Here is a 22,468-nt window from a genome sequence, read left to right as displayed (position 1 = left end):
CGCCCCGCCCCTTCGTCCTTAGTGGCTGCGAGTAATTGCCTTTCTGCTTCCCCAATCGTCAGGCCCGCCTCTTCAAGCTGTCGCCTGGGCGACCGGAAGCCGCCTTCCGCTTTCCCCATCTTCACTTCCGTTTGGTTGCCAGGTAACCCGGAAGTTTAAAGGGATATGCTTTTAGGGTTCCAAATGTTCCCATATTTTACTATTAAGTAGGCGTCTCACCTGTTTCACTTACTGCGGACTTACATCGTATTTATGTTTTGTGTTATTTTTCTCTTTTGGAAAATATTCCGGAAGCGAAGCCCTGAGTAATCGGAAGTGATTAGAAGTGAGAGAGCAGCTTGGAGTTGGGGCTGCCTGGATGTGTCGGCTTCCGAATGGGAGAGGAGTGTGCGGAGAAGTTATCCGATGATACCCAGCCGGATAATCTGTGACGTGAAATCGGGAGAGGAAGAATCTTAGAGGTAAATATGAGAACTGGCTTGTGAAACCAAAAGCGATGTTGGAGAGGGACGGAGGTCCGGGTTGGAGTTTGGTGTCCAGTCCCTTTGGATTTAGAGAAAGGTTCGTCTGTTGTTTCGGGAAGGCTTATTCAGACAGGATCGGAGCTTCTGAACCAGCAGGTATTGACACGCTTGTCGCTTCCACACGTACCGCGTTCGCGTCTGTTACCCACTTCCCCCCCCCCTTCACTTGGCATTTGCCAGCGGACACTCGCTGTGCTTGTAGATATCGCAGCACATCTTTCGAACGCGGTTTCAGGATTCCTTGCTCTGATGAAGGGCCTCTGGATACCTTTTTTCAGAGCAATAGATTGTAAGTGAAGAGGAGTTTGTGACTGTTAAGGAAGTTATTCATAGGAGACCCAGTGCTGAGTCTTATCACGTACTCAAAGCAATCATTTTTTGTGATGAAACCAGTTGTCATCCAGTATACAGGTCATCATATGGTATCACTGCCTTAGTACAGACTTCCTTTTCAGCTTCTCCAGTGAATCTTCGGATCGGTAAGGTCCTGCATATATTTCTGAAAGCTCAATGTTTGCTTCTTATTTACTTTTAAGAACTACACCATTTTCATTTTATATATCAAGAACATGCAAATTGAGTTATCTTGAGTAATATTTTGTCGTTTCATATTGTAAAGTGTCTTTGCAGTAGAGCTCCCCCCACCCGTTCTCAATTCGTTGTGGATAACTGGGCAAAAGGAAATAGTCAAACTAGGGCTGAAAATATTCAAACTATTAATTTATTTCATGACAAGGATAATTCTAATTCTTCAACCTGACACATCAGTAGCAAACTATTCCTCACAGTCCCTAAGAATTGTTAATGTTTGTTAAACATCTACGCAGAAGCGGCATTTGAAGCTCCTCTCTGATAATATATTAATGATATCTCTTAAGAAAGTAATTACTTTAAAATTCCTGTTGTCCTGTCAATGATTCAAAAGCCTCTCCAGTAACTTCAGTTCTGTTTTCTGAACTAAAATTCCATACACTTGTCTGATAATTTGGAGTGTACTGGTGAGGACAGTAGGACAAAATATTAGCAAGTGAACCACTCCTGATTCTTTGAGACTTTTGGTAGCTATAATAATTCCACCTGTTAGAAAGGGATATGAGGGACAATTCCTTTCTAAATGCAGAAGCAATTAGAATATCATATATTCAAATTAGAAGCACTTAGTGAATATGTTTATATGTTATGTTTTGTTAATTCTTTCTTATTTGTACATTTCTAGATTTATTCAGTAGAAGCCTTGCAGTGTATTGTCACTGGTTAAGAGAAAAAAAAATGACTACTCTTGGAAGTTTAGAAACCAAAGGTAAGTGTTCTTCTTTTGATGATAATTGTTTTTAAAACATGAAACTTATGATAATGTGAAGGAATGTTTAAGCAGGTAATTAAAATCTCATATCTCCTTTGGGAATTATCCATGTTGCAAATCTCTTCCTGTTTACTTTGTAGTGCAGTGTTTCCATTTCAATACTCCAGATATACAATTGAATATATCATCATTAGATAGCATTTATTAGATGACTACTCAGTGTTAAACATTTAGAGTAAAAGCTGTATTCCCTATCCACTAGATAATTAAGATTTAGATAAACAAGAATATACATTTTTAAAGAGTTAAGTAGATGGACAAACAACTAGCAAGTATCAAAGACCTCCTGCTTGCTAACTCCAAGAGTCACTTATTAGTCCTGACTTGCTTGTCTCCTTGCATATAATAATATTAACTCTTCTCTAATTTTTCAGATACTTTACTTCCATGATTCCCATGACTTAACTCTTATTTTCAGTCTACTTTCTAGCCCTTCACTGTCTAGCCACATATGACTATTTGGATTTAAATTAATATTTTTTTTTAAATTAAAATTTCAGTTCTTCAGTCACAGTAGCCACATTTCAAGTGCTCAATAGCCACATGTGCCTATTGGCTGTTGTCTTGTAAGATGCAGTTATAGAACATTTCCAAAATTGCAGAGAATTCTATTGGATAGATTATTCTAGCTATATCGTCTCTGTTTCTTTGTAAACCTCCACTCTTTTGGATTTATCCTTTAAATATCAATGTTTTTCTGTCCCCTTTCTCTTTTTCTCCCAGGACAATAGTAATTATCCATAGACATGACCTTCAATCCTTCTATAGCCCCAGTCTCTTTCTTTGATTGAAACCCTCATAGTTTATTCCCTATTGGCCATCTTCACTTAGACATAAGCAACAGTCTTTATTCATCCCAAAGTGAACTTCTCTTAACCCAGCTTGCTCTCTGAGTGGAGAGAGTTCTAGAGGCTGGGGCCATCAATAGAAAATAGGAAACAATTTCCTAAAAGCCAACTTTTCAGCAAGCAGACCTCCAGGAAAAATCCTCCTTAAATGGGGGTTAAAATATGCTTAGAAAACAAGGAAGAAAATAAATATTTAAGTGAATTTAATTCAGCTGTGTGCAGCAGTATTTCATATGTCACCAGAAGGCTTTTATAGGATTAGAATAAGCAAACGAAAGACTGTAATCAAAGTAACAAACTGCGATTAATGGGAATAAATGATACCTAATGTGAAAGCAGCTAGCATGGGGCTTGGCAAAAATCAAATATTTAATACAACATTATGATTAGTGATTGAAAGTTAGTTATTGCAAGGACTCTGTAAAGCTGAGTTATTTTTTATTATTTTTTATTACTTATTTGAAATGAAGATTAGAGTTACAAACACTTTCACATACATTATTTCATTTAACATTAATTATCCAGTAAGGAAGATAATTCAACTATTATTCCTACACCTACTTAATATAATGTTAGCTATTGTTATTAGTGAACAAAGTTATCTGTATTGCATAAACTGAGAAAAGGTGTACTTACCATGGCTGACCTTTGTCAGTAGTCTGCACTTACGTAAATGCCTCAGAAGAAAAGCAAACTTTGGTTGACAGAACTTCCTCTTAGGGCATTTGAATAACACTGCCATCATTAGAGGGATGTGACATTGCTGCTATGACTGTTTCTACAAGAGAAATATGCAATAAATAGAAACTCCAGAAATTAGAATCCAAAGCCTTTTTGAGAAAAAGATTAAAATTAAAGCTATTGAAGTCTGACAGTTCAGGGAAAGGAAGCCAATTAGGGAGGTCTGAGACATTTAAATATTTATGTAATTCCATAAAATAGTCTAACTTTATTAACTAATAAAAAATACCTATCACCCCACAGAAGTGATAGGTATTAGATGGAGTGATAGGTATTAGGTGAAAAAAGATTCCCTGGGCAGATAAACTTGGGAAATGTGAGATTAAAGGGGAGCTTACACTACAGGACTTCTCAGAGACTTTAATATACCAGTTTTTGAATTTCATCAATAAAAATATGGGGAAGTTTGTTTTCTTTCTTGTTATATAAATGCCTACAAAGTATCCTTGATTTACCTCTTGGACTACAAACCCTAAAAGATTTACAATCTGACCTTTTACAGCAAAAGTTTGCCAACCCCTATTCTCGACTGTTAGACCTTATTGGTTCTTTTCCTACATTTCGCTCATCCTTGGGGAAGGCAACAGAATGAGCCAGAAACCTTAGATATGTTTTAATTCTTTGATAAGTGATCATAGAGGGAAGTAATGTTCATGAATATTTTAAGGATTGTTTTGTTGGTCCCCTTCAAGTAGAGAAGAATAGCGATTGATGTTTTGCTTTACTTAAGCATTAATCATAATTACAGGGCCAGTTCCACAGACCTGTCTTCCCACTTGAGAGGAGACAATTGCTCACTAATGTATCCTGAACTGTGCCTAGTGTATAGGTAATAAAGGTTTCTATGTGTGTCACAAGGAAAAACAGAATTATGAAAATTAACTTACCAGGTGAGAAAATGTAAAGCTCTGGCTCTCACTGCCTACTTGCTTGTACACATTAGCCAGAATCATAATTGTTACTGAGAGGAAGCTGTTATATGATATATAGTACAACCTTAGTATTCATAAATGCTTGAGTAAGTAGAACAGTTTAAGTTGTTTTTGAATATTGGGGTTGAAATAAGTCCGTTGAATTTCTTGATTGGAATTTTATAATAACAACTTTTGTTTGAAAATAAATTTCTGTTAAATACTCATTAATGTTTCTTTGCCTTTTAAATCTATCATTAGCCATTTTGGGATTTGTTCTCGAATCTCCATCACCTAAAATTCCAGCTCAAAAATGTACGACTTGACTTGAAATTCATGACAAAATGTCATACCTGCTTCTTATTTCTTAAGCTTCAGTGTGCCTGAATGGTGTGGCTCTATTTTTTTCTTTTTATCCATAGTTAATACAGGATTCTGCATTACTTCTTAAATGCCAGAATGTTCACTAACAAAATTTATTTTGCATTATAGAGAGTTAGACAAACCTATATCCAGATTTTTAAAATATGGGAATAGTCCTTTATTTTTAAACAATTTAGTGAAAATTTTCCTTAAGTGCTGACATGCTATACTATGTTTTAACTAAAATATCAAACCGTTTATCTCACTTTCTGAAGTATTCTTTGGCTCATCTTTTTGAAAGTAGACTCCCAAGTCTCAAGGAATGTTTTAGTTTATATGTCATGTAGAAATGACAAAACATTCTAATATGAAGTGTTTTGTAAAATAGAGTACATTATTTATACCCCAGATGTCTTTCTACCTCCTGTCTAACTCAGGATTCCCATTGCTGTTTATATAATATGTACGATGTGCATTGCTATGTACATAATAAAATTTTTAAAAATCTGAAAAATAAGAAATAAGTCAGAGTTATTTTATGGTATTAAATAAGCTTTCTTTCTCCCCTTTACCAAGATCCAAAGTTTATTAGGAATTTTTATAAAGAGTAATAATAATAAAAGCAGTAAGAGCTAAGATTTAGTGAGTACTTATACCAGACACCATTCTAATTGCTTTACATGTATTTTTATTTTTTATTTATTTTTAAATTAGAGAAGTTGTGGGTTTCAAGAAAAATCATGAATAAAATACGGGTTTCCCTACTTATTTTTTTTAAGTATTGCATTCAATCTTAGGTATTGAGCATACAAAAAATAAGTAAAAGCATAAGGACCCAAGAAATAGATCTGCTGAGCATCATTTTGTGAGGCAATTTGAAAATACAGATCTTCACCAGACACATTAATTCTCGACTTGGGAATTTATCCTAAAGAAATAACTTAGAAGTTGATAAAAATCTATAGGAATAAAAGTATTAAATAAGCTTTCTTTCTCCCCTTTACCAAGATCCAAAGTTTATTAGGAATTTTTATAAAGAGTAATAATAATAAAAGCAGTAAGAGCTAAGATTTAGTGAGTACTTATACCAGACACCATTCTAATTGCTTTACATGTATTTTTATTTTTTATTTATTTTTAAATTAGAGAAGTTGTGGGTTTCAAGAAAAATCATGAATAAAATACGGGTTTCCCTACTTATTTTTTTTAAGTATTGCATTCAATCTTAGGTATTGAGCATACAAAAAATAAGTAAAAGCATAAGGACCCAAGAAATAGATCTGCTGAGCATCATTTTGTGAGGCAATTTGAAAATACAGATCTTCACCAGACACATTAATTCTCGACTTGGGAATTTATCCTAAAGAAATAACTTAGAAGTTGATAAAAATCTATAGGAATAAAAGTGTTCATTAGAACATTATTTATTATTGTGAAAAATTGAAAAGAGTATCCAACAATAGAATAATAATTACATAAATTAAGCTATATTGACTTGAAGGAACATATTGTAGCCATAAAAATGAAAAATATGAAGATGGTAGCAAAATAGAGAAATATATTAAGCTTACAAAATAAGTCTTGTCTCCTAAAGTGTACAATAGGTATTTTAGTTTTTTTATTGCTAAAGCAAATATGCAGTGTGTTGGATTAAACAATGGGAATTTATTGGCTCATGGTTTTGAGATTAGGAGAAGTCCAAATCAAGCCCTTATCAAGATAAAGCTTACTCACCAAAGACCAGTGTTCTGGGACTGGCTGCAGGTGATCCTTGGTCCTTGGCTCCCCTATCACATGACCACACACATGGCAGCCTCTCCTGGCCTCTTCTTCTCTTCCAGGTTTCACTGACTTTCAGCTTCTGGCTGCTTCCTCTGTGGCTTTTCTCTCTCTGTGATCTTCCCTATAAGGCCTTCAGTAATAGTACTAAGACCCCACCTGGGCCACCCCTTATCTGAAGTAGCCTCATCAAAAGGTCCTATTTACAAGGGTTCACACACATAGGAATGGATTAAGTTTGAGAACGTGATTTTCTGGGGGTACATAAAGCTCTAAATCACCACAACAGTTATCTTGAGCATACAAGTCTCTACCACCTCACACAATTTCTGTTGTACAGTAGGCACCCAGCAACATTTTCTGCCAGTGATCACTTATTCATAGTTCATCATTATAACCAATGTTACTGATCTGTGAGGTACTTTGCTGGGAATATAGACAGACACAGTCCCTGCACTCAAGGAATTTATATCCTAGTAGGAGGCACAGACATTCTATAACTGGTTTTACTAAAAAAAATGTCTGTTTGCCATTTTAGCAAGTGGTAAAAGACGAAGTACAGGTCTTTGCTGTAGGAGCATATAAACAAAGAACCCAGCCTAATCAGAGAAGGTCAGAGAAAATCTTTCCTTAGGAAAGATTAAGCTGATATTTGAAAGATGAATGGGAATTAACTGCAGGTTTGAGGGAGTAAGGAAGAATATCCCAAGCAGAGATATGAGTCCAAAGGAAGGCAGACTTTTGCTACTATTGAGACACTAAAAGGAAACCAGTAAAGCTGGAGCATAAGGTCTGAGGTAATAAACTGCAGAAGCTGAGATCCAGGAGAGAGGCGGGGGCCAGACCATAAAGGGCTATTTAGGCCGTGGTAAGGATTTTTTTTTTTTTTTTAATATGGAATGCATCACAAATTTGCATTGCACAGGCCCCATGCTAATCTATGTATTGTTCCCATTTTAGTATATGTGCTGCTGAAGCAAACACTGTGCTAAGGACTTTTATCTGTATTCTGAGAGTGATGGGAAACATTTGAAGGTGTGATGCAAATCTGATCTGCATTTTTTTAAAGCTCACTTATAGCTGTTACATAAATTCTCTGAGCTTCTGTGACCTGAGAAGTAAAGTTGTTAGCAGAATCAATAAGTACTGGTTAAGGAAAGGCCACCCTGACCAATTAACAGCTCAGCTCTGGAGTCAGATTTAGGTTCAAATCATAGTTTGACACTGATTTGGGTAAGCTATTTAACCTTTCTAAGCCTCAGTTTCTTTATCTATAAAATGGATATTATGTTTATTATGTTTTACTATGTAAAAATTAAATGATATTATGTATCTGAAGGGCTTAAAAGAGTCCTTGGCACATAGTGAATTGAGTAAAAGTCTATTAGTACTATGCATGTGCTTTGCCTTCCAATTTCTCATATGCATACTGGACTTGTAAAATGGCAAGAAATTCAACTTCTAGTTCAAATGGGTGTTACAAAATTTACTAATTCAAGAGTTCCATGTAGGTTGGGTATCATCTCAGCTACCTATTCAAGGTTTGCAACATTTCCTCTTCTAGCATGCCCTTCATTCTTTCTAAAAGCTCTAAACCACTTAGGTTCTTGAGTCAGTTAGTGATTGTCCTTTCTTAGAGAAAGGTGACTCAGTGAAATTTTTCTTATACTACCAACTTTGACGTAAAATAGAATGGGAAAAAACAACTATTTTTGTTATCTGAATAGAGCAAAGGTAGTATCTGAACTAAGGATCACTAACCAGTTTTAGCTTATATAGGAAAAGATAATTATTTCAATGAGCAAATTAGTTTAGTGAACATATTATGCAGCATTGTATTAAGCATTATGGAGGAGAGGGTGGGAATTACCATTTATTGAATCCGTGCTATTTACCTGTGTGTGAGACACTTTATATACTTGGAGAGGCAGTACATGCCATGGTTAAGGCCCCAATTTGGGGGACTAGACTATACCTAGAATTGAATTCTGCTCTTCTGCTTATTAGCTGTGTGGTGTGAACTTGGGTGAGTTTCTGAACCTCTTTGTGCCTCAATTTCCTCATTTATAAAATGGAACTAATCATATCTACCTCACAGGGTTATTGTAAGGATTAAATGAGTTATATGCAAAGTGTTTATAACAATGTTTGGCACATGATAAGTCTTTTGGAAGTGTTGGCTATTTATTACTCTCAATATTTTCTCATTTGGTACTCAAAGTAATTCCATGAGGTAGATATTATTAAGTTGATTTTCTGGAGGTTGAAACTGAAGCTCAGATAATTGTAGGATTTTGTCCAGCATTTCCTAGGTAGTAATAGTGGAAATGGGATTTAAAACCAGATCTGGCTAATCCCACAGTTCATGTTCTTTCTCTAATACCATGCTCCTTCCACTTCTTTAGAGCATAATGTCTGCCTTAATGTGCTCATCAGACTTATTGGGAAAGTGAGAAAAGGATGTACAAAACCCATAAAATGACACTTATGGTTCAGGATTAAGTTCCAGACTGAATATTGGAGACAAAAAGTCCCGGAGAGTGGGCTGAAGCAGTTGGGAAGATTAAATGCAGTAAGCTCTAACTTCTTAAGGATAAGTTGGAATTATAGTGAGTGGGGAAAGATGCCATCTAAGGGAACAAGTTGTAGCATGAACAAAAGACTGACTAGCGACCTGAAAGAAAGAGTTTTGAGAAGTCCAGTTGGATAGCTGGTATGAGAACAAATTATGGAGAAACTTGGGAAGATACTCAGAGGAAATTGGTTTTTATTCTATAGAGCAGTAGTTTTCAAACCTGTTTCATAGTGCTGCCTCGGTGGTTACTGCGTGGGCTGAATTGCATCACCACCTCCACTCATCTCAACAGAAAATAGCTACTGTCTTATAATTTCCCCCCACAGGCCTCCTCTTAGGATTTTAATTTAAAAAAAAAAAAAAAATAGGCCCCTGCACTTAAAAAATGTTGAAAACCACTAAAGGGAATGGGGAACCAATAAAATAATTTGAGCATGATATGGTGAAAGTGAGGTCTAAGGAAGTTTAATCTGACAACATGACATGGTTTCATTTGTGTAACGAGGACATAAATAAACCCTAAGACCTAAGAATAGGATAGAATCTTTTCCTAATCAGTTCTACAGTGTAACATATATAATGCTTTCTCTTTACCCCTGTGCAAAGCATTCATTGCCAAAAATTCACAAAAACTGATGAATCTCTTTTGAGGTAGATAATTTCAAATATGATATATGGCTGATACTTATTTTTATATGAAACTAACATTATTGAGTGTCTACAGTGTGCCAGGCACTTGACCTTATTACATTCTTTCTTACCACAACCCTGTAGCATAGTTGTTACCATCTCCGTTTTGCAGATTGGGAAACCGAAGTTCATGGAGGATTAAGTTATTTATCCAGAGTCATACTAGGAAATAGAAGTCAGGATTTGAACCAAGTCCTCTGATCTGATTCTAGATCTCTGTGTTTTATATTAAGAGAGAAAACATTTAAGTTTGACCCTCTGAGATTTTGTTCATTTTTTGGTGACATGTGTGTTTTTAAAATTACTGTTAGCCACCCTTACTTCAACCCCAATCCGAGGAGCAGGAGATGGAATGGAAACTGAGGAGCCACCTAAATCTGTTGAAGTCACCTCTGGAGCCCAATCTGTAAAGCCTCACCACCTTCAGAGTCCACGGAAGAAAGCACTTCCATTAGATAGCCCAGGAGTTCTTCAGCTAGAGAAGATTCTTGCTGAAAAAGCAGTGGAAGTTGAAGCTATTAGAATATTAGTTCCCAAAGCTGCTATATCCCATGATCTTCCCAACAAAAATGCAAAATCCCTGGGACACCATAAAGGAGAAATCCTTGGTCAGTTAGAAGGAGTTGTAGAACCAAGAAAGGAACTATCAGAGGTAAAGAATATATTGGAAAAGCTCAAGAACTCTGAAAGGAGGTTACTACAAGACAAAGAAGGTCTTTCAAACCAGCTGCGAGTACAGACAGAGGTAAGAACGGCCCTGAATAGTTTTAATGAGTACTAACTACTCTTTCTTTATACCTGGACCTTCTAAGCCTGTAGATTAGAAAACTAAATTTCCTTTTAAGAATGACATTCATTATAGCTTTCCTTTCTCTAAAATGTTTCCTCTTAAATTTCTCATTCTTCCTCAGGACCTCAAGTAGAACTAGAATTTGTGTTGGGAACCCGTACTCTAACCCTGATTAAAGATGCGGGTGAGAGGTACTTAGGAGAAACCACCTGTAAGATTACATTTATCAACTTCCAGACCAAGAATGACCAAGTCAGGCTTTGAAATGGACTGATTAGCAGTCCCTATTTTAAGGATCCATACATTCCAAGTATTTTTTCCTATGTATAAATGATATTTGAAATAGAGAGAATGGTGTTATAAATCACGGTGTCTTCAGTGTAAATGAAAATGAAAAACCATATAGATTATGTTGCCTTAATGTTTACATCTTAGTAAACATTGCCTTCTTCTCCCCTCCTTTGTTTCTCTATTAGACCATTAATCTTTTTGCCAGATACTAATCTTTGTATGTAACACTACGGTTAGTGGTTCTTGTCCAATTCCTAAAAATTTTATATTTTCAAAATAGCTAATTTCTAATTACAAAAGTAATGCATTTTTATTTTAAACATTTTAGAAAATACAGAGAAACACAATGAAACTAGTACCTTCTATAATCATACCATCCAGATATAACTGTTTATATATATGGAGTTCATTTTTTATAACCTACCTTTTTAACTTTATTAACATCTTCCCATGACACAGAATATTCTTTTGCAATGTCATTATTAATAGCAACAGTGTTCTTCATATGGATGCACCATAATTTACCAATAACTATTATCAGATATTTATGTTTTAATGTTTTGCTATTTTTGATAACAATGTAAAGAATATACTTAAAGATATCCTGGATTACTTTCTTTGTTTAAATTCTTAAAAGTAAAAATCCTAGGTCACTAAGAAATGAATTTTTAAATATTGAATAAAATAAAAGACCACATAAACCATTCTCTGTTGCATTTTTTAGCAAAACTTATTGGTTTAATTTTCTAATTTCTTTCCCTTTAAATATTAACTGGAAGCCATTTAATTTTCATGAAAATGATTGGTATTCTTATTACAAGAGTCTCATAACCACACTGACTATAGGTAGAGATTGGTTTATATATATTATGAAATATGAATTTTTAATACCACTTTTTACACTTTAGGTCATGGCAGTCCAATTTATATAAAAACACCGTTTCTCATTAATTTTGTTACATTAAAGTCAGGGACATTACTTTGAGCTTGTTATATCAGTCATGCTTCTATTCTAGGTAAACCGTGAGTTAAAAAAGTTGCTGGTGGCTTCTGTTGGAGATGATCTTCAGTACCACTTTGAACGTCTAGCCCGAGAGAAAAATCAACTTATTTTAGAAAATGAAGCCCTAGGTCGAAACACAGCTCAGCTTTCTGAACAGTTAGAACGTATGTCAATACAGTGTGATGTATGGCGAAGTAAATTCCTTGCAAGCAGGTATTTTCTATTTTAAATAGTATTTCCTTTCCTTGCTTTCACTTTGTATATCAGGTGTTTGACTCATGACATAAGTAAGTAGAATTGAGTGTGAAAATTTTCTGACTAAAGTTGTCAGAGGACTTCATATGTTATTTAAGACTTGGACTCACCTCCTCTGGATGGTCATACAGTCTCCCTAAATGGAGAAGTTATATCATAAGGATCCCCCCTCATTCCAGAATTCTAGAATTCACTCCTGCATAATGTTTCATACCAAAACAAACACAGAAACTCAGACTCTAGTAAATATTAAGATCACAAAAGACCAAACTAAATTATCTTTCCCCACTTTCTATCCGGTAACAGAAACATCATTCCCAATCCCTAAGATAAATTTCATTCATCCCTAATGCTCTGTTCTCAGAGCTCTTTAAACTGTACATCAGAGCTTCCCAACCTTTATCTCTATGCACAAATAGAAACTGGTAACATTTGTATGACATCCTAGGTGAGGCTACTCTCCATCAGAGGTGAAAACCACACGACCCCAGTGCAGGCCTCTGGGTACTCTGGTGCTTAGAAAACTCATATATTATGATTGTGTACCTATTTGTCCCCCGCAGTCCCACCCCCCACCTGAATTTGAATTACTAGAGAAAAAGGTCTCAGTGTCATCATCTGTATTTCCAGTGCTTAGCATAATGCTTCACACATAATATATTTAGTAATTGTTGGTTTTAATTTAATCATCTGGAGATTTCTTACAAAACACTGAAGGTTTCTAGGCTACACTCGAAGAACCACTAATTATGATAAGTAAATTTTCAGGAAAATTAACATTATGAATGTACCTAATGTCATTGATTTGTACCCTTAAAATTGTTAAAGTGGTAAATTTTATGTTATGTATATTTTACTACATTAAAAAATTTTTATTAAAGTTTTGCTTCATATCTTAATATCTGTGATACTTTCTAGTAATTGAGTATCCTCTTAAAGTCTTTAAATTCATTCATTTTTTAAGTGCGCTGGTATATGATCCTATTTAGGGAACTGAACTTACCATTTTATTGAATTAGAATAAACATTAATTAAATTAATTCTCATTGAACAGTTTAAGAGGTAAATCATGCATTAATATATAGATTATTGTACTATGTAACTTTTTTTATCATTGATAGTAACATTCTAAGGGAGATAAAATTTAAACTCCTTTGTTCACCTTTATTGATATTTTAGGTGATTCAGTCTTTCAATGTCAAAAACATTTTAAGGCATTCAGTGGTTTCTAGGATCTGAAACTTTAATTTTAAGATTTTCAGCTGAATAACAGTACTTGAGAATTTTGCATATTGCTTTCCATGAATAGAGAACTAATTAAATAAATTTTGGTATGTCCAATCAGTAGAAAACTGACACTGTTTTTAAAAGACAATAAGATAATTTGGTATGTGCTAATATGAAAAGCTCTCCAAAATAAATTAAGTAAAAAAAAGCAAGGTACAAAAATGTTTGTTTTGAATAATCCTTTAATTATAAATAAAATGGACATTTTTAACACATATCTTTCTGTTGATACATACATAAATTACTTTTTCTGGAAAAAAATGTACAAGAAACTTCATTGGTTACATGTAATGACTATGGCTTTATTGGTTACTTATGAGGTATGAGGATGCTGGGTGGGAGGAAAGAGTTGGTTTTCATTTTATATAAGCCTTTCTATATTATTCTGTACTTTTCCAAGAGCAAAGAGGTAGTTGAGTAGTAGGATACTGAGTTATCTTTATTTTTCTCTTTGAAATTTTCTCTATTTAAAAACAATGTTATTTTTTTCAAATTTTGACAAATTCAGAGTAAAATTGAGGTATATTCCAAAGGCCTCTATATAGAAAAATTAAATAACTGTTGCCTTTTTCATTTTGTAAACAAATATTTTAATTAGCTCAAAGCTTATAAACATTTTTAAATGCTTTTTAGTGAAAAGAGAAGAAATTTGTCTATGTTAAACCTTCGAAAGCATTTTAAAGTGACAGTTACAAAGTAGTAATTATTCTTTATACTGTGTTGTTGTTAGAAAATATATATGTAAGATTCTTATCTCTTTCAGGGTCATGGCAGATGAATTAACCAACTCCAGAGCAGTTTTACAGCGTCAAAACCGTGATGCACAGATTGCTATACAAGATCTCCTAAGTGAACGGGAACATTTTCGTCAGGAAATGATAGCTACCAAGAAGTATGGCACTTGTTTATATTCTGATCTCTTCTGCTTTCTCCTGCAGTTTTGTCATTGTGGTAGTTATTTAGTGTTTCTACATTTAGTAACTTACTGATCATATACTTCAAGTAGAATTTGAAAGAGTTGCCACATGGAAGGGAGGAAGACTAGAAAAATAAAAGATATACTTCTTTCCACATTCTTAATTGGGGAAAGAATTAATTGTATCTATAGTTGCAAAATGTGTGAATTTAAAAGTAGTTTTTGGTTATAATTGTAGTAGTTTTATATAATTGTTGGTAGGAGCCAAAGATTGTACCTGTCTTTCCTTTGGAAGGATATCTTTCTGAGGACTTTTCTACAGTATTAGAACTTGCTTTTATGTTGAAGTGCTCCAGAAATGTCAAAATTGATAGTCTTCCTTAAAAGCTCTTTGTACTTTTATATATTTATTACAAAGCAAATCACCAAGGGTCAAAGAAGAAAACACAGGGGGAATTAGAAAATATTTTGAACTGAATGAAAATACAACATAAAATTTATGCTGAGGGTAATTATAGCTTTAGGTGCTTAGGTTAGAAAAGAAGAAAGGCCTAATCAGTGATCTAAGTTCCTCCTTAAGAAACATAATGAGACCAAATTAAACCCAAAATAAGCAGAAGGCAGAAAATAATAAAGATGAGAGCAGAAATAAATGAAAAACAGAAAAGCAATGAAGCCAAAAACTGGTTCTTTGAAAAGATAAATTTGGTAAGCCTCTAGCCAGTCTGATTAGGAAAAACAGAATGCCAGTATCAAAAATGAGTGGGGAACATTATAGATTCTATAGATATTGAAAAGATAATAAGGGAAAATTATGCACAATTCTGTGCCAATAAATTCAACAACTTAGATGAAATGTACAAACTCTTTGAAAGACACAAACTATCAAAGGTTACTCAAGAAGAAACAGATAACCCAAATAGCCCTATTTTAATATATTAAAGCAAATAATTCATAGTTAAAACCCTTCCACTAAAGGAAACTCCAGGCCTAGATGGATTCACTGATGAATACTGCAACTATGTAAGGAAGAAATCAAACCAAATTTCTACAAACTCTTCTAGAAATTAGGAGAAAGGGACACTCCCCAACTCATTTTATGAGGCCAGCATTATTTTCATACCAAAACCAGACCAAGTCATTACAAGAATACTACACACTAATAATCTCTCATGAACACAAGATGCAAAAATCCTTCACAGAATTTGAGCAAATAAAATCCCACAGTATATAAAAAGTTTATGTCATGACCAGGTAGGATTATTCCAAGAATTGTGTGTTGGTTTATCATTTGAAAATCAGTTAATACCACCAAAATGAAAAACCATATGAATATCTCAGTAATGCACAAGTCAAATAAATAGTTCCTATACTAAAATATGAGAACTAAAGAGTATCATTTGTTGAATGATTTCCAGATAACAACCTAGTAGTCTAACTTATTTGACCATATTTCTCGATATATGTTTATTTGAATTCTGTGAAAGATATGTGAGAAAGATATATGATTTCAAAAATGTTTCTCATTTATTTAGTATTCTTGATTTTTATATTTTATCTTTTTATTAATATTATTGTTCACATGTGTTCCACACAGATTATTGGAGGAACTCTTGGTCTCTTTGCAGTGGGGAAGAGAGCAGACTTACTATCCTAGCGCACAACCTCACAGCACAGCAGAGCTAGCGTTAACAAATCACAAACTGGCAAAAGCTGTGAATTCTCATCTTCTGGGAAATGTTGGCACTAATAGTCAAAAAAAGATTCCATCCACAGTTGAATTCTGCAATACCCCCGCTGAAAAAATGGCTGAAACGGTAAAATATTTTTTCTTTCAGGATAATAGAACTCTTTTTGTCCTCTTAGTGAAAGGTGACTTGTTATAATGGAAAGTGCTTGGCACTGGGAGTTAGGAATTGTGGATTCTAAACCTGACTTTCATGATAATGAGCTTGTGATCTAGGAGAAAATTATTTCTTCCTCTGCAATTTCTTCTAGCATTATTACTCTGTTTGAAAGAATAAAAAATGTAATTGTTTTGAAAAAGGTTCTATCATTCGATAAATTTCAGAGTTCATTTTAATATGGAAACCTCTATTTAGAATTTTTAATTTAGTAATCATGAGTAGATAACAGATTACTTCTATTCTAAGAAGTCATTATTTGTTAATTCCCACATATAGTTGGGAATGTGCTAAATACTGCAGAATCTTATAGTGTAGACCTGGTCCCTATAGTACTGGGTGAACTCAGGGTCGGTCCACACAGGTGACCTAATCAAATTCCATGGTCTTACAGTTCTGTGACCACAGCCATTTTTGCCTCCAGTACATTTCAACAGCTGATGCCTCTGTCCCCATCTTGGACCTTGTTATTCACCAAAAGTGTTCCACTTTTAAATTTTTCAAAAACATCTCTCTCCATTATCTATATCTCAACTTCTTTTGTCTCCTGTCTCTTTCTTTCATTTTGACTATCCAGGTTCCTTGGTCACATCATGATTTTTTTACCCCTGATTGCTACATTTTTTCCTTCATCTCATCAGCTTAGTCTCTTGGCTTCTCTTCCTGCCCTATCTTGCCTAGATTTAGTTCTTAAGTGCCTTTCTCCTATATCTTTTTTCCCAGGTACCCTGAAAACCCCAGGCCTGCATCAGTTCAACTGCCTGCCTTCTTTGCTTCCATGCCCATCAGACTATTATCTCCTATTCAGCAGATAACTTTGGTTCATAATACATAGAAGAAAAAGAAGGCACAGACAGAACACTCCCTCCAGGTCCCACTTGATATCTAGAAGTCTACCTGTATTATACTCAGCCTTACATAATTTTCTATCAGAGGGAAAAGGTGTCCTTCCTCCTCTTCAAAGCGTAGCTCCCCTCCAACCTCATCAGGCCTCCCTCCAACAGTTATTGCTTCTCTCTACCGGCTCTTTTCTCTTAGCTTAAGAACATACCCATGCATATTCCGTCTAAAAATAGAAAAATTTTCCCTCTAATTTGGTTCTCTGGGTATGGCCTTATTGCCTTCCCTTCACAGCCAAGAATCTTGGACAAGTTGTCTATACTTGTTGTTTGTACTTACTTGCCATCCATTCCTCAATTTCTGTCGTTATTTAACCTATTAGAAGACATCCAGCCCACTGTTCTCCAAGTACTCTTATAAAGTTCATGAATATTTAAATACTTTATTGTTATATTTTACCTTATCAAGCACTCTTTTCTTAAAACATCCTTGACTTTTGTGACATTATTCTTTCTTGGCCCTATTGCTACCTCTCTGAACTCTTCATAGACTTTTTCCCTCCTTTAAATGTTGATGTTCCACAGGAATCTGTTCCCCACCTACTTCAAACTCCTCTGGTTTCTGAAACACCATACTCTCCTGGTTCTTCCTACTTCTCTGACCATTCTTTCTGTTTTTGAGGATGGGCATCCATTTCTTGTGACCACTTTTGAGTTCTTCTCACATAAGGCTTTCTGTGTTCTCTAGGGATTATCCTGTTCCCATAGTTTTATGCTTGTGACTTCTCCAACTCAGACATTTTTTCTGAGTTCAAGACACTTAAATCCAGCTGAGCAGTTCTATCTGCTTGTGCTACAAATGGCTAAAAACAGAACTACCTTGTTTCTCCTTGCTGTTGCATGTATACCTCTCCCTACCCTACCCTACACACACAAAAAAAGAAAACAACATAACAAAAGAACAACTGTTTCTTCTCCCTTACTCTCTTAGTGAAATTACCTCAGTTAACAAAACTGACAGCCCTGCTTCCTTAGGATCTCTTGAACCTTTCAGCCCCCATTGCTTCAAAGTGCCATCATTTCTTAGATGGATTATTGAAATAACCTCCCTTTCCCAGTTCTCCCCAGGTCTGCCCATCCCTGCCCCCCACCCCCACCTCCACCCTCCACACTGTATATAGAGTGATGTCTCTGAAAAGCACCCTGCTTAAAATTCTTCCCCTTCACTTCCAGGCTCAAAGTCATTTTCATCACCTTCAGGCTAAAAGCTAAAGGCCTGTCTATTCAGACGAATGTCTCAGGATCTACATAATCCTGTTAGCATTTTGTTTATATCTCTCTAAAGACATGATGGAATCACATATATATAGTATTGAGTACTTCTCTTACTTTCCCTACCAGATAGATTTATAAGCAACTTTAAGGTAGACCTTCTTCTTTGCTTGTCCACTAACACCTAACTAGGTTTCATAGAAGTAGAAAGATCTCAAAAACTAAATTGAAAAAGCAATAGCCTAGTTGAACAATACAGGTCCTGAAATAGAATAGTGGTGCTTAAATGGTGCCAGGGCTCCCTTCGGGTATGGTGGGAATTTAGAAGAAAAAAAAAAAAAAAAACCTGCTGGACCACATGGGAGGTAAGGAAACAGGCATCTCCAGCTGTTCCTGAAAGCTTGTTTGAATAAGCCCTGTATAAGAAAGAAAATTCTTTCCAAACGCAGAGACTACCCTCCCTTGTACCATAACCCATCCTCATCATTTGATGATGGTTGTGAGAATATGAACACAGAGATAGGAGCAATCAGCCAAATACATTATCCTTGTCCTTAACTGGAGAATCTTTTTCAACCCAAGTTTTCCTCCTGTTTTAGTCTCATTAAAGGAGACAGAACAGGAAAAATTGGAGAGCATGGTGTCATGGAACCCAAGGAAGAAGGGCATGGTTGTTAGCATAAAATATTACAGATAAATTAGAAAATTGGAAATGAAACTCCATTGATTTTACAAATAAAAAGTGATCAAAGACTTTGAAATAGCCATTTCAATAGAATGAAGGCAGAATCCTGGATTGCAAGCAGATGAATGAAAGATTGAAAGGAAGCAGTGGGTACTTTTTGGTTAAGGGTAAAAACTGACATCATGTAACAGAGAATTGCTATAACCTGGATTTATTCTGTGTTTTCATACTTTTCCATCAATATTCATGAAAGTATTAATTCCATCATTTTTTTAAAAATAGATAACCCAAGTAATGATATAATTAGACATCATTGTTAAATTTAGAGCTTTTTGAAAAAAGAGAATATTTATTTTTCAATCAGATTCATCATTTACAGGTTATTTTATATAATAGTTAACATATTAATGAAATGGAACTTTATAGATATATATATACCAGTGGAAGCAAGGGCTTTTGCAGTCCATACTGTTGAAACATACATCTGACATTACCTCTTATTTTTCTTAGATTCTACACATTTTGGATCCAGTTACCTGTACAGAAAGATCACCTGATAGTCCATTTTCCGGGTCTTCACCATCCATCTTACTTGCTACAAAGAAAAATATTGGACGATTTCATCCCTATACTAGATATGAAAATATAACTTTCAATTGCTGCAATCACTGCCAGGGAGAACTTATTGTCCTTTAACAGTCAGTGTGTTAGAGGCATGCTACAGGCATTCACTTATAACCTAAGAGTTATTATTATTTGGCAGCTGGGATTCTTATAGTGCTGGAAGGTAATACCACTTTCTATTTAAATAATACATTTGCCCAAAGATGTTTCATGTACTGGACTACAGATTACCCTTTCTTAATAAATAACTCAGGGTAAGAAGAGTATGAAACTTCGTAAATATATTTAGACTAGTGAATACTTTCCAGGCAATATGCTATGCTTTTCCTAAAGGACTCTAAAAGATAAAGATTCTATACCTTTCCCTTAGACTCTAAATTATTATTTATCTTGCTGGATATTTTGTATGAACAGGTTTAATTTTGGAGCTCTAAGCAGGGATCAGCAAACTATGGCCTTGGATCAAATCTGGCCACATCCATTCATTTACTATTATCTGTGACTGCTTTTGTGCTACAGTAGCAGAGTTGACTAGATGCAACAGAACTTGTATGGCCTGCAAAGCCTAAAATATTTACTATCTGGCCCTTTACAGAAAAGGTTTTCTGACTCCTTCTCTAAAGTAATAGTTGCGGGGGTGGGTTTCCTTTCCCTTTTTGGTGATTTTTGGGGGTAATACTAGGGGAAAAGAGACATCTTTTAAAAATAAATGCTATCTATTAGAAAAACAAAAAATATTTTATGAACAAATTAGCAAGTGCTTCAGCAAAACATGTTCTCATGTTAATTTTGTGTCTTGGGATTCCATATTCCAAATAGGCACAACCTGCCATAAGTTGAAGTAGATTCTAACTATTCAGCTCATTTTACCAAATGCAAAATACAATAGAAATACCAAACTTGATTTTTTAAAAATATGGTGGAGAGGTAGGATCTTTCTAGAAAGTGTGCAATTTCAAAGAAAAAAATGCAATCTATAAATTAATATAAATTACAAATTTATATTTATTTAGGATGAACCATATACAATTCCTGTTTATATGCCTTTAAAAATATCCCCAAAATCAGTTTACCAGATCACTCTAATTGATTGCAGAAGTGCTTATCAGTAGAGAAATCGTCAAAAGACAAGTCCAGACAAGTCATATGTTTTATTGTCAACTTAATGATTCTTTTTTTGGTTGATTCATCTGGGATATATGTATAAGCTTTAAGTGGCAATAAATTTCTCCACCTTCTTTATTGTGAATTCCCCCTCTCCCTCCAACCCCCCAAAATGATGTGCTTTGGTATACTACTTACAATTGATCCTTCAGCCTTTACCTTTAGGTATCCTTAGTTTCCTATCTGATGACTGATTATATTTGCTTATGTTAAATATGTCTTTTGAAAATAGGGCTATTAAAACAATACATTATAGTAAAAATGACATTATAAACAGTCTTATGGAAAAAATAGTCACTTTCTAGTATTATAAAATCAAGTTTTTACCTATGGCATCTCAGTTTTGGTTTGTACCTTTAAATTTGATAAGCAATTTATAAATATTTTAATTTAAATAAGATAATGAGCATAAAATGCTTAGCACAGTCCTGGCACACAAGTAAGGTTTCAATAAATGTTGCCTACTATTATTACTGTACCGAATATACTATCTTGAGAATGGATCCTTGAAAATTAAAAAATCAAGTATAAAGCTAAAATATAGTAAGACTGATTTCTTGAGTAGACACTGTATGTGATAATTACAGGCAAAATTCTTATTGTCATACATTAGCCCCCACTTTAAAAATACTTTTAGATGCAAAGTTTAATCAATTAAAAAAACGATGGTCTAGACACAGAGCCATCATGTAAAATGGGGAAGTAGGTAGCTCCAAGGGATTGTTCCTTCACAGAAACATCGACAAATCAAGCAAAAACTGTCAGAATCAGTTTTGTAAGAACCCTAGAAAATAGTCAAAGGTTGACAGCAACCAAGTGAACATTGAATCCAGAAAAAGCAACCTAGAGACAGTAGAAAAGCTCTGCTGCATTTTTACTTACCCTCACCCCAGCCCCCCACCCATCCCAGCAATAGTATTGAATCCAAAAGCCCATGTTCTCATTGTGGTCCTTATTTTCCAGAGGAAGCAGAGCAGGCATTCTCAATAATGTCTTTGTTTGAATCAGTCTGGGTCCCACTTGATAGAACAATGCAAGGCACATACCTTTGTTTTCTGTAACTCAGAACTCAACTAGGGCAAACAGTAGTAGTCTCCTCAAAAACATTCTAAGGCAAATGACAACTGCTGCTACCTAGGGCAAAAGTTTATAGTTGAGGCAAACAAAAGAGTACCAAAAGCCTGGGAGGAAAAGCTGGGGAGAGAGTTTCTTTGGGAAATTAGGACATTCAAAATCTCTGGTGGAGGGTGGGGCAAGATGGCAATGTGGTGAGGTGTGGAATGTAGTTACTCTTCTAGGGCAGTGGCAATAGCCAGGAATTGTCTGTAGCAACTACTTCAGGGTACTTCTGCAACTAAACACACAATGTACACTAGTCTGGAACGTGTTGAACTGCTGAGATTGCAGTGAAGAACTGTAAGTTTCCCCGGCTAGAGAGTAAGCAACCCTCACCCACAGACATGGCAAACTGTCTTGGAGCTGGTTCCCTGAAGGAAAAAGAAACAGTCTCTGCTGGGAGCAAGGAAGGGGGCTCAACCAGTCCCCAATTGCAGAATTAATTAACAAATTCAGACTGCTAAATGAAAGGTCCAAGCATTGATAAATCAAGAGCAAGCATGAAAGGAACCAGGAGGTTTCAACCTG

The 22,468-nt window shown here is 35.0% G+C and overlaps 2 protein-coding genes across 3 annotated transcripts in view; one reads left to right on the top strand and one right to left on the bottom strand.

Annotated features, from left to right (window-relative positions):
• The window catches only part of NME7 (NME/NM23 family member 7), a 241,593-nt gene extending 238,101 nt beyond the window's left edge, over positions 1 to 3,492 (bottom strand). The window contains exon 1 of the mRNA XM_037825403.1: positions 3,372 to 3,492. Within this exon, the coding sequence (XP_037681331.1) occupies positions 3,372 to 3,480 (109 nt within the window). The 5' untranslated portion in view covers positions 3,481 to 3,492. The remainder of the gene's footprint in view (positions 1 to 3,371) is intronic.
• On the top strand, positions 155 to 21,363 carry BLZF1 (basic leucine zipper nuclear factor 1). Of its 2 annotated transcripts, none has more exons than XM_037825402.1 (7): positions 155 to 461; positions 1,741 to 1,824; positions 10,106 to 10,539; positions 11,892 to 12,091; positions 14,184 to 14,312; positions 15,934 to 16,153; positions 19,547 to 21,363. In XM_037825402.1, the coding sequence occupies exons 2-7, from the start codon at positions 1,794 to 1,796 to the stop codon at positions 19,730 to 19,732; spliced, it is 1,200 nt and encodes a 399-aa protein (XP_037681330.1). In that variant the 5' UTR covers positions 155 to 461; positions 1,741 to 1,793; the 3' UTR covers positions 19,733 to 21,363. The 2 variants fall into 2 exon arrangements, with proteins under 2 accessions (XP_037681330.1, XP_037681329.1); XM_037825401.1 differs by lacking the exon at positions 155 to 461 and adding an exon at positions 480 to 620.
• The last annotated feature ends 1,105 nt before the right edge of the window (positions 21,364 to 22,468 follow it).

The sequence above is a fragment of the Choloepus didactylus genome, chromosome 2, assembly GCF_015220235.1.
Source record: "Choloepus didactylus isolate mChoDid1 chromosome 2, mChoDid1.pri, whole genome shotgun sequence".
NCBI classification, from domain to species: Eukaryota; Metazoa; Chordata; class Mammalia; order Pilosa; family Megalonychidae; genus Choloepus; species Choloepus didactylus.
This window is presented reverse-complemented; position numbering and strand designations above follow the sequence as displayed.

What these genes read in the sequence shown, in the direction of transcription:
- BLZF1 (XM_037825401.1), top strand. Translation starts at nt 497, where the DNA reads ATGTTGGAGAGGGACGGAGGTCCGGGTTGGAGTTTGGTGTCCAGTCCC. An exon ending in CGGAGCTTCTGAACCAGCAG is followed by an intron (nt 621 to 1,740) that starts GTATTGACACGC and finishes GTACATTTCTAG; the next exon opens with ATTTATTCAGTAGAAGCCTT. An exon ending in TGGAAGTTTAGAAACCAAAG is followed by an intron (nt 1,825 to 10,105) that starts GTAAGTGTTCTT and finishes AATTACTGTTAG; the next exon opens with CCACCCTTACTTCAACCCCA.